This window comes from Pipistrellus hanaki (assembly GCF_964339955.1).
Source record: "Pipistrellus hanaki genome assembly, chromosome: 10".
NCBI classification, from domain to species: domain Eukaryota; kingdom Metazoa; phylum Chordata; class Mammalia; order Chiroptera; family Vespertilionidae; genus Pipistrellus; species Pipistrellus hanaki.
The window spans coordinates 46,215,088-46,227,831 of NC_140512.1; the positions used below are offsets into that span (position 1 = coordinate 46,215,088).

At 39.4% G+C, this 12,744-nt stretch overlaps 2 protein-coding genes and 1 pseudogene across 3 annotated transcripts in view; 1 reads left to right on the forward strand and 2 right to left on the reverse strand.

Moving 5' to 3' along the window:
* Positions 1–12,744, reverse strand: part of LOC311629116 (putative inactive serine protease 58) — a 57,200-nt gene that overhangs the window by 17,818 nt on the left and 26,638 nt on the right. The window lies entirely within an intron of this gene.
* On the reverse strand, positions 7,274–8,164 carry TAS2R5 (taste 2 receptor member 5; the record flags this gene model as incomplete). Its single annotated transcript, XM_084896289.1, has 1 exon — positions 7,274–8,164. The coding sequence occupies one exon, from the start codon at positions 8,162–8,164 to the stop codon at positions 7,274–7,276; it is 891 nt and encodes a 296-aa protein (XP_084752415.1).
* On the forward strand, positions 9,009–9,470 carry LOC311628773 (large ribosomal subunit protein uL15-like; annotated as a pseudogene). The gene has a single exon. The product of its transcript is annotated as a large ribosomal subunit protein uL15-like (transcript).

Consider the following 12,744-nt stretch of genomic DNA (forward strand, 5'->3'; position numbering starts at 1 on the left):
TCACTTGGGGTCAGACCCTGGGTACTGGAGTAAGCTTTCCTGCAAAGAGTCATGCTTGATTCCACTAATGTACTGTCTGCAGCATGCAGCAGGAAAGTGCTAATGGATGGACAGGAAGCAAAAAACGGAACTCCAGGAAAGTCAACAGCTACGAATCAAGTAAAAAAGGAGGCTGAGCCAAAACCGGTTTGGCTCAGTGGATAGAGAGCGTCGGTCTGCGGACTGAAAGGTACAGGAGCATGTACATTGGTTGCGGGCACATCCTCAGTAGGGGGTGTGCAAGAGGCAGCTGATTGATGATTCTCTCTCATCGATGTTTCTAACTCTCTATCCCTCTCCCTTCCTCTCTGTGAAAAATCAATAAAATATATTTAAAAAAAAAAAAAAAGGAGGCTGACAGTTCCAGAGCAAGGGCAATAAGTCACCTACATATAAGGAGAGCATATGCTCAGGGCAGCAGCAGAGCCCAAGAGGCAGAGATGACTGAGAGAAGGTGAAGGATGGGTAGAAATTGGACTTAGCCACAGATCATGAGATTAACAAGGTCAAGAAAGTGGGTACCAGTCCTCTTGTTGAGAACTTGGTAAAATGCCTATCCAGATATCCCAAGTCTGGAATTCTAAATACGCAAGCGATTGGGGCATATAGGACAAGTATGGGTAAAATAATCTCAAAAAAAAAAAAAAAAAAAGATACAGGAAGCAATCATACCATTTCCTTGGGCAATATTTTCTATTCTGAAGGTTTAAAGTACAACCTATACTTTAATGACTTCTGTGTGAGGCATAAAAATGTCCACACCCTAACCCCCAGAACCCATGAATAGGTATCTTACATGGAAAAATGCAACTCTGCAGATGTGCTTATGACATTTATAGACATTAAAAAGGGGAGATTATTCTGGATTATCTGGGTAAACCAATGTAATCACACGGGCCCTTCAAAGTAGAAGAGGAAGGCAGAATATTTGGCCAGAGAGATGTGACAACAGAAAAAGAGGCCACAGAGATTCAAAGCATGAGAAGGACCTGACCAAACATTGTAGCCTTTGAAGATGGAAGAATGAAGCTGCAAGGCAAGAAATGTGAATAATCTCTAGAAACTAGAAGGACCCTCAGCCACCAACTAGCAAGGAAATAGGGACTTCAGCCCCCTCTAAAACTGCTCGTTCTAAATCACCAATGTCTTGTATATTGTTAAACCTAAAGGTCAGTTCTCAGCTCTCCTTTTACTTGATATTATCAGCATCATTTGACAAAGTTAGTCATTTCCTCTTCCTGTACTTGGCCCCCAGGACATCATGATCTTTTGTCCACCAGCTACTTATTTCCAGTGTCCTTTACTGATGCCACCATATCTCTATAATCTCCCAACATCAGAGTTCCTGAGTTTTAGTCTTGGACTTCTTCTTTTATCTATATACACTCACTTCCTTATTAATCTATACCAGTCTTATGATTTTAAACACCATATCTAATCTAACAACTCCCAAATGTACATCTCCAGTTTGATCATTTCCCTTGACTTCTAGTCTCATATGTTCAGCTCTCTACTCAGCATCTCTAATAAACATCTTAGATATAACTTGTCCAAAACAAAACTCCAAATCTTACCCCCAGATTAATATACTTCACCCACTGTCTTCTCCAGATAAGCTAATAACTCTGAAAGTTACTAAGGCCAAAAATGTTAGAATCACTTTTTTCCCCTCACTTTGAAAATTTGTTAAAAAGTGGTATGACTATTGAAAAAAAAAATATATAACACTGTCTGATAGAATTGTCAATGTATTTTTCAATATTATTAGCCTTTTTTTATGATTGTTATCGACAGTATTACAGATGTCCCCTGATACCCCTCTTTATCCTTTCTCCTCCCAGCCTCTGCCCCACACTGGCCTTTACCACACTACTGTCTGTATTTATTGGTTATCCACATGTGTCAAACACAAGGCCCACAATGTGGCCCGCACCACGCTGTCATCACTGCACTCCGCTGTCAGTTTATGACATTGTCAGTTTATGACTGTTCAGTAAACCATTCGGCCCGCGATTTAGGCTGGATTTTAGATTTTGGCCCCTTCTCTGATTGAGTTCGACACTCCTACTACCTTCCCATCTCCCTCCACCCTACAAGATATATTGAGTAAAATAAGCCAGTAAGAAAAAGACAAATATCACACGATCTTACTTAGGAGTAGAATCTAATGAACATAATAAACTGACAAACAAAATAGGTCCAGAGGCATGGAACAGAATGACTTTTGATTCCTCTCTGATATCTCAGATCCATTCTATAGCTAAATCCTGCCAGTTCTACCTTTAAAACATTGCAACAATCTTTATGTCTTTAATATGTCTTTGAGTGTAAATTCAGTGTTGTTTTTTTTTTCATATAGAGTTAAGCAATTACCACCACGATTTAATTTTAGAATATCTTCATGATTCCTAAAGAATCCCTACACACATAAGCAATCACTACCCATTTTCTCTATATTTTGCCCCTGGAAACCACTAATCTACTTTTAATCACCATAGATTTTCCTATTCTGGACCTTTCATATAGTAAATGAAATCATATGATATGTATATAGCCTTTTATGACAAGCTTTTTTTCACTTAGCATTATGTTTTTAATTTGTATCTATGTTGTAGCTTATATGAGAACTTCTTCCTTTTTTATGGCTGAATAATATTCTACTATATGAACATATGTCACTATATATATACTTTTTAAAGCCCAAAGATGTTTTATTTTAGGCATAAAAATATTTCTAAACTTTTCTTCTTGGTGTCATTCGAAATTAAGAATAAAACATTTACTAAAACATTTGTAATGCAGAATCTATTGACCTGCAGTCTGCTGAGAAGGTCACTCTGATTCTGGATATGCTCTTTTGTAAAGCTCTTAAGAAAATCTTTGATATTCTTAAGTTTTTCTATAACGTACATAAGAGTGAAGGGTTCTGTCCCAATTTATTCATCTTGTTTCACACTCTGTGAGCCTTTTCAATCTAGTTTTTTTCATTTGTTTGTTTTATCTTTATTTACTCAGTGCAATTCTTGGTCATTAATTCTTCGAATACTTTATTCCTTCTTTTCATTTTTAACATCTCCTTCTGGGAATCCAGTTACACAGACGTTAATCCTGTTTTTTCTTTTATTTTTATTACTTGATTTTATTTTACACTAGGTAGTGGGCACAAAGTAATCCTCCTTAATAAAGTTGACAATTAGCTTCACTCAGAATGTTTTTAATAAAGCACATTAACAAAAAGTATTACTGCAAATTGTTCTGCAATCCAAACATACAATGGAAAACTTGGAAAACAATGTTTGGGGGGGAGGGGAGAGCCTATGTAAAAAGACAGATAAAAACAACTAGAACAGTGCGGATTTTGTATGGCTCTGATTTCACCGTTTCTTACTGTATCGTCAGAGTTAACAATCCTTTCCTTCCACTGGCTCCATTGCTCAGCACTTAAAAAAAACACACACTTTTCTTCCTGGGTTCGGTTCACCTTCTGGATCCACCCAGTATTCTCTAAGATAGGCCTTTCCTTTAAAGTCCCCAGCACTGACATACCTTGTTATCACAACCTGAGACATGTTACCCTGTCTGTCTGCTGCTGCTGCTCTGCTTAGAAAATGGCAGAACTCTTGAAGTTTCACCTGTCTTTTGCTTCTTTATAGCTTTTTCTGGAGTAACGTGCTTCTTCCTCTTTCACTTTGTCACCTTCACTGGCAGAATCTCTGCCGGAAGAGCTCAAAGAAACAAGTTCTTTGATTTAGGTGCTGCTCCTCCCCACCTTGTTATTTCTGTGTGTCAAACAGCTTTTCTTCTCTTTTACATGTTTCATCTCTTTATTACTTCACAATACCCTCTAAGAGATTTATTTGAACTGGCCTTCCCATTCATCAATTCATCATCAGCTGTGTCGAATCTGCTGCTTAATCTAATTGTTGAGTACTTTCTTTCATCAAATTTAAAAATACATAATTCAGAAGCTGAAGGGGAATCAGACTTGTCCTCTCTCCAGGACTGTCCACTAGGGCAGGAGAGTAACCTACTGTCAGCCAACCAGAGGCCCATGGCCAGGATTTTGGACCTTGGACCCATTCACAGAGGCACTGGCAGTGTCCAGGCCCAACGCAGACAGGTGCAATGTGCGGGGTGGTGCCAGTATCAGTCCTGTACAGTGACTTGGTTGGGTTCTCAGTGGTTTAAACCCTCTTAATTCCCACACGGACACTGACTCTGACCTTTCCATGGATTCTTTGAGATGGCCTATTCTCTTCCAACAGTTTATTATCTCATATGAAGTTGAACATATGTATTGGGTCCTGGGAGAAGTATAGGGGAGTTGAAGCACCAATTACTTCCTTCAACATAATTCAGATTCTGTAGATACTATCATAAGTTGTGGTTCAAATAAATAAAGTTTAAAAACATAGTACTTAAAGTTTTAAAATGAATGATTGGTAGAATGGCAAATAAATAAAACTAATCAAAGTTAGGTGAGAGGAACAGAAGTGGGGTTAAGGGATATACTTCCCCAACTTTGATGAATGGGATTCAGAAGTTAGATTTCAAAGTTGATAAAACCAAGTAAGAGAAGCAAATCTTATTTAGAGTTGTGGAAATAATCACTGAAAGAACTAAGGCAAGTGGTAAAATATGACTATATTTGGTCAGTGAGACATACTAGAGAGTAGAATGGGCAAGAGTCGCACTTCATTTTCTACTTTCTACATCATTTAAATCTTTTTCAGTCCTCCTGTGGGCCACATCATCACAGATCAGATCCCATGATAGAAAGGAATACTAGTAATATGTACATACATGTGCACATGGAGCCAACTGCCATGCCGCAGCTCTGAGAATGCAAACTATAAAGGATTTAATTACATAGGCATCAAGTCAAGAGCACAGATTTGCCTCCAGATTTGTTTTCTTGGATAAAACACAAAGCAGCCTCACACCCATCATGAGCTAAATCAGGTTCAGAAAAGGAAGGAAATCCAATCCCAAAAGGTGATTGGGAAAATGCAAGTTTTTATCCCTAGGAAAGCAAGTCTTAAAAATGTCCATCTGTCATGATTTGACCTTGACTGCCAGGCCAAAACCAAACTTGCAAGATTAGTTGCTTATTTCATCTGTTTAATAATACTCATAAACTTGAGAATTCCACAGGGTAAAGGCTAGCATAAATTCTTCTAAATATGAATAAGAGGGACTTAATATTTACTGGACTACACAACAGAACTTGGAGTCTAAAATTCTGGGACTGTTTTACCTGCATTTCTACCAGTTGATAGTTGATTATCTTGAGCCAATCATCACTCCAGCCCAAGGTTTTTTGTCTATAAAATGGGCTTAGCATCATTAACTGCATAGAGTTGCTATTAAGACGTAATAAAATTATGAACTATATATAATACTTGATAAAATGTAAAGTCCTAAAAAAATATTAGATACTATTTTTATCTTTACAACAGTTGGTCACAAAGGACATCGGCATAAACATAGCCATGATATAATGTCCTGCTACTAAAAATATAACCAAGGAGAAGCATATCTCTACTTGAAAGGATGAATTATCCCAGAAGACAAAAGATGCTGCTTGACCTCACACAACTCACAATGATATCAGCGGAGCCAGCTCCCCTCTTGATGACTAGCATCCACATGGGCCTAGCATGAACCTCAGTCCATAACATTCAGTAAGGAAAAGACACATGTTGGAGAGAATAGATTAATAAAAGTAGATTAGCATGGTGTATAAAAAGTGAAAAAAAAATTAGGTATATTAAGGATTGTTCATTAGATTCCAGATCCCCTAGAACTAAACCTAAAGCCAGGTGTTTAAAGAAAGCTAAAACTTGTGGCTTTTAGAAAGTACATAGAAAGAGGGATTGGATTCAGGGGAAAGCAAAGCTAGCTCTTCAGAAAAATAGCATGTCCAGGAAAGAGCCCTGGCCCAGCAGTCAGGACACTAAGTTCTGGTCCCAGCACTGCCATAGGCTCTCTAGGGAACCTCAGGGCAGTCCATGGCCCTCTCTGGGCCTCAGTTTCTTTATAATATAAAGAGAAAGAGAAGTTGTAAGATTAGTGAGCACAGCAAACCAATAATTTAGAACATTTATTAAATGCCTATGATGGGCTAGATGAGTGGTGGGCAAATTTCGGCTCAAGAGCCACATGCGTTTCTTTGGCCCCTTGAGTTTTTTAGCAAAGGCCAGCTTAGGAGTACCCTAATTAAGTTAATAACAATGTACCCACCTATATAGTTTAAGTTTAAAAAATTTGGTTCTCAAAAGAAATTTTAATCGTTGTACTGTTGATATTTGGCTCTGTTGACTAATGAGTTTGCCGACCACTGGTCTAGATGGTGTTCTAGGCATCAGGAACCTAGAAGAAAACAAAAATAGACACAGTTCCTGCTGCAACGGAGCTGACTCTACATCAATTCAAAGCCATGCATGCTCAGACTCTGGCTTCAGGCTGCAGAGATGCCAGCGTGGGTAGTGTGAATGGTAAATGACCAGAGAGGATGTGGCCTGACCTCTTCAAGGAGAAGTGTTCTTTTTGGGAACAGAAGCAAGTCCCCTCACACCCGTCTTGCCCCAGTCCAGGTTTGGACTTTGAAGCTTAATACAGATCATGGCAGCCAACTGACTTTTACAACTCAAAGAACCTTTCAAAAATATAAAGATGATTTGTTGTTGTTTCTTTTTTTTATTAGATAACTAGACCTACTATCTTAAAGAAATGAGAAAATTATTGGATACACCTTTTTTAAAGCTTATCCAAAATAATTAACATTAATGCATAGTGAAATTTCAAAAAATTCATAATCACTGAATTAATTATTCCTAATCTCTATTTTCTCTATTAGAAAAAAATGTAACTTATAGATGTAATTTTAAAAGAAATTACTTACTATATATATTGAACAGAGCATCCTCTTACCAAACATAAAGCCCAAGTATTGATTTTTTTCTTTTTGTTTTAGTTAAATTTTTTATTGTTGAAACTATTGCAGATATCCCCCAATTTTTCCCCCTTTGTCCACCTCCACCCAAGCCCCTGACCTAAGCATTGATTTCTATAATATATTAAAATAATGTACTTTGCATTGCCAAGAGAGAAATAGTTTGATTTTTTAAAATATATTTTTATTGATTTCAGAAAGAGAAAGATAGGAGAGTGAGATAAAAACATCAATGATATGAGAAAATCATTAGTGGGCTGGCCACTTCTTTCACAAGCCTCAGGATTTCCAAGCATGCACTGTCTTCCAGAAGATTCTCTGACAAGCCTGCTTTATCCTGGGATTCCCCATGATCAATATGACAGAATGAAGAGAAGGATAGGCAGCCATGAGTGTCTCTGAGATGAAGATAGTGGTGAGATTAACAGGAGAAGAGTTGGAGGTGATAGAGTAGGGGCTGGCCACGATGTAAACCAAGTAAAGTATAAGGAAGCAGACCAAGGACTTCAGGACAGTGATGTGAGCTTTGGCTCGAGCATCATTTCGGCCAGCAGTATGGAACTTCATCTTCTTATGGTGTCTATACAGAGAGACAATTAACATCCCAGAGGAAATTAGAAACACAGAGCAAGGAAACCCACTTCCTGCATTCAGCTGTAATATATCCAGATACTGCCAGTCTGAAAGGGAGTACAGGATGCTGCGGTTTCCTTGGAAAGGACTCTGGAGCTTTAAGCCAATATTAGTTATAATTATCAGATTGATCAGGAAGCACCCCAGAAGACACCAGGCACTCAGGCTATAGGCCCTCTGCTTCAGCCATAGGTAGACAGGGTGTTCAAAGGTTGTGATCTTCTTGCAGTAGAAGACACTGAGGAAAGTGGCAAACCACAGGCTGGCCTGGCTGACCACAACCCAGAGGATACTGAGGAAGCGAAATTGGGCCCAGTTCTTGAAAATCAAAAATAGCATTAGGTCCACCATAATTAGGCACTGCAGGAGAAGTCGGCAGCCAGCCAGGCCCAGGACAATGAGGTTGTAGGAGGATTCCTTGAGTTTTCTTACCCATTCTACAAAACTCCAGACCACAAGGACTCCATTTCCAATCATGCCAATGAGAAATTCGGCCACTGCCACCACCATCAGCAGTCCTAGGGTGGCAATATGCATGGCTGGGGAAGGAGTCCCTCACGGCAGGCTCAGGGGGTGCCCTGCTTCCCTGCTGATGAACGTGTTCAGTTCCTGGCTGAGCTTCAGATCCCCTGAGGGTGACACCACACTCACGGTAAATTTTCACACCACAAAACGTGGATTTAGCTTTACCCTTCTGTAAACTGTCCTCAAGCAGAGGCTGAACAGCTGTGACCAGGAACAGACAGTTCAGAAGTTATAATCCCCTCTGTATTTGCATGCACATGAATGAACTCTGACCTTAGACTCAGAGATGTGAAACAGGAAAACAGACACCAGCTTTCCTCCTCTACGGTCACGGGCTAACATCTAGACACCAGCACATAGTATGATAAGACCTCCCAATAAGAAAGGTGGGATCAAAAACATTCTGATTCCATACCTTGCCAAATGTGAGCTCTCATGTATAAAAATAAATTTTATTTTCACATAAAGAACTTTGACATATAAGCATTAAAGCTGAATAAATGCAGGAATTTTCAAAATATTTCCTTATAAAAGAGAGAAGTAGGGGAAGTTTTGAGAAGAAATCAATCAGAGAACCAAAATATTAAGTGCCAAATAATAAAAATATAGATTAGGTAGAGAAGCCATTCTTGTTAATAAGGGTCTTGAAGTCATTTGCCCTTTATGATAACAATCCTCACACACTTGACTTGGCATGTATCTCACATCAAGGTCTTAGAGAAAGGAAATGAGGAAGAAGATGAGCTCAAAGAAATGAGAAAAAAAAAAAAAAAAAAAAGACTAGCACAGTTATCAAAAAATTTAGGGAATGTGGGAGACTTCACAAGATCCTCCCTCTTGCAACTCGGCCATAAACATGCCATCCAGACTGAGGAAGACCCAAAAACTTTGGGGGCACCTGAGCCATGGCCATGGCTGTATCAGCAAGCGCAGGAAACACCCAGGGTGGGGTGGGGGAGCACAGTAATGCTGGTGGCTTGCATCATCCCAGGATCAACTTTGACAAATATCACCCAGGTTTCTGTGGGAAAGCTGGTGTGAGGCATTACCACCTAAAGAACCAGAGCTCCTGCCCAACTGTCAACCTTGATAAACGGACCCTGGTCAGTGAGCAGACACGGGTAAATGCTGCCAACAAGACTGGAGCTGCTCCTATCATTGATGTGGTGCGATCAGACTACTATAACGTTCTGGGGAAGGGAAAGCTCCCAGAGCAGCCTGTCATTGTGAAGGCCAAGTTCTTCAGCAGAAGAGCCGAGGAGAAGATGAAGGGTGTTGGTGGGGCCTGTGTCCTGGTAGCTTGAAGCTACATGGAGGGAAATTCATGAAAATGTTCACAAGTAAAAAAAAAGAAGAAGAAAGAAAAAAAAGAAGAAAAAAAAGAAAGAATAATACAATGGACTTTAGGACCATATTTCCATTCATTCAGATAGGGTAAGAGTGTACCGGGCACAGGAGCACAGCAGTGAGCATGCAAGACCCCTGCTTCCAGGGAACACATCTTATAAGACCTCAGGCCTACAGCTGTGGAGACACAGAAGGGAAGATCATAATCTGCCACAGGCCAGAAAACCTGGATGAGAGATGAATCTCTCCATTTTTATTGAATTTATCAGGTGACATTGATTCATTGCAGCGTTACTTACAACCCAAGTGCCTATCGGTAAATGAGAGGATAAAAAAGCTGTGGTACATTCACACAATGGAATACTGCTTGGCCATAAAAAAGACAAAAAATCTTAACTTTTGCGACAGCATGGATGGACCTGGAGAGCATTATGCTAAGTGAAATCTGTCAGAGAAAGACAAGAGCAGGGTTTTTATGGTGACTTTTGACTGCAGATATAACTGCTCTTCTCTCGCACCCTGCCCTGCCCTTCTCTAGAGTCTGGGCCATGGAACATCATACAAAGCATAGTAGTTGACTGATGTGTATCCAGAAAGCCTAGAATGGTCTAAAAAATAGATAGGTAGGTAGGTAGGTAGATAGATACATATATACATACATACATACACACATGCATACATACATACATATTGCCATAAATATAATGGTTTATTGATGCTACTTTATTACTGGTATTAAGCAAGGCTAAACCCAGTCAGAAAAAGACAAGTATTACATGATCTCACTCATATGTAGAATCTAATGAACAAAATAAACTGATGAATGAAATAGATCCAGAGCCATAGAAGCATGGAACAGACTGGTGAATCTCAGAGGGAAAGCCTGAGGAAAAGGCTCACTTGTGGAGGGGGAGATTTACCAAAGAACTTATGTGCAAGTATCGCATAACCCATGGACACAGACAATAGTGTGGTAAAGGCCTGAAGGGTAGGTGGGTTCAGGGTAGAGGAGGTTAATGGGGGTTATAACCATAGAGGGGGTTATTTGTAATACTTTCAACAATAAAGATAAACTTTAAAAAATAAATTAACAATAATTTTTAAAAGGCTAAACCACATAGGAAATTGATATAATTGGTTAAATCCAATAACAAAAATGCTTGCCTAGCCCCGTGGTTGAAGTAGACATATGAAAAGGTTTGATTCAAGTCAGGACACATGCCCAAGTTGCAGGCTCAATCCCCAGTGTGGATGTGCAGGAGGCAGCCAATCAATGATTCTCTCTCATCAGTGATATTTCTATCACTTTCTCCCTCTCCCTATCTCTTTCTGAAATCAATAAAAACATGTATTTTTAAAATAATAAAAAATTTTAAAAAAAGAAAAATGCTGGCCTAAAATTATCTAGCAATTAATGTACAGAGTTGTATTTTTTGAAAAACACATTTCAAAATAATAGCTATTTTCTACTTTCCTTCAACAGGGGTGGCATAGTGTGTTGGTGAAGAAAATGGAATTATCTGCAGCAATTTAGGAAAATGTGATACTTCCCATGCAAAACATGAAGACTCAGTTTTGTGTTCTGGGTTTTATTAAAATAATGTACTTTGCATTGCTTAGAGAGCAATGGCTCTGGTTTCTACTCTGTTTTTCATGTTACCCTCTTATTTTATTGTAAAATCAAAGAATTGAGGACAAAAATGTAAATTTTACTTAATTTTACAGTAAATTAATTGTATGCTGGCAATTATGTGGAGTAAGGGCTAACTAGATATTTTTCCCATGCCATGGCCTCTAGTATCTTCAAGCCCAGCCCTCCTTCCACAGAATTCTCCAATAAGTATGATTCCTCATGCCATTACCATAGAATGGAGAGAAAGAAGTACAGGCCACCATGTGTGTCTCAAAGATGGGACAGTGGTAAACACAGAGGGGGGGGGGGGTGGCGGGAGGGGAGTTGGAGATGATAGGAGGATAGCCATGACACAAAAAGCCAAGTCCAGGAGAAAGAAGTAGCTACACGATTTCAGTTTCAAGGACTCTGGTCTGAAACTTTCACCCAAAAATTTCCCTCACCCATGAAGTTGCAAGGCTAAGTACAGCTCCATCCCTGGTCTACAATCTGACATATCTCACTGGCAGTGTGTATTCCAGTGCACAGGCAGCCTTTTCAGGGCCTCCTAGAATTGTGCCTGCATTGCCACTAGATGGCGAAAAGGCAGTTCTTCTATAGCAGCTGATAACCTAAACAAATCAGTTCTCTTAATGAGTCCAGAAATTCAGAAACTGGGCTGCCTAGGCACATCATTAACAAGCATGTGTAACAGGAACAAAAGCTGTAGCATATATATATTCAGAATTTTTCCAGCCTCTTTCCCACTACCCTATGAGGAGATGGGGTTGGGGCTCTGGTTCTGTATAATTTAGGTCCTCAGAGGGGGAAAGGAATCATTCCTGGCCTTCATGCAGCAAGGATCACGGTCTTAGAGGAAAAACATGATAAACACCAGCAGGTATGGAGAACGTGAATGAATGGGGCGCCTCAGTAGATGGTAGAGTAGGAGCCCTTTTTGTCTGTTTGCATATGTATGAAGATTCAGACAAGATTCAGGAGACCACTGTAGGAAGCTGGGCTTCATTCCCTTTCCCTTGGGAGTGAGCTGGACTTAGAGATTTTTAAGCAAGAGAGTCTGAAAAGGGAACTAAAGCACTAGGCATCAGAGAAACCCAGCAGACTCCACCTTAACCAAGCCATGGAGGATCACATGACAAGTGATTAGCCATAATGATATCATTACCCATGAGGAGATGTGATGAGAAGGGCACTTCCCCTCCCCAAAGGCCCATAATCCCAGTCTGACCATGAAAAAAAAGATCAAACAAACCCAGATAGAGGGACATTTTATAAAATGCCTGTACAGTAATCTCCAAAACTGTTAAGGCCATGAAAATCAAAGGGAGATAGGTTGAGAAACATTACAGAGTACACTAAGAACTGAGAATGAAATGCAACATGATAGCCTTGATTGGATCCAGGAAAAGAAACTGGTAAAATTTGGAGAAGGTCTATAGTTTAGTGAATAGGTAATGAATGTATCAATGCTAGATTCTTCATTTTAACAAATGCATTAGATTATATCTACACTAATAAAAGAGAAAAATGCTAATTGACCGTACCTTCACTATGCCCACAGCCAATCAAGAGTGATATGCAAATTAATACAGCAAAGATGTCAGGTAAATTT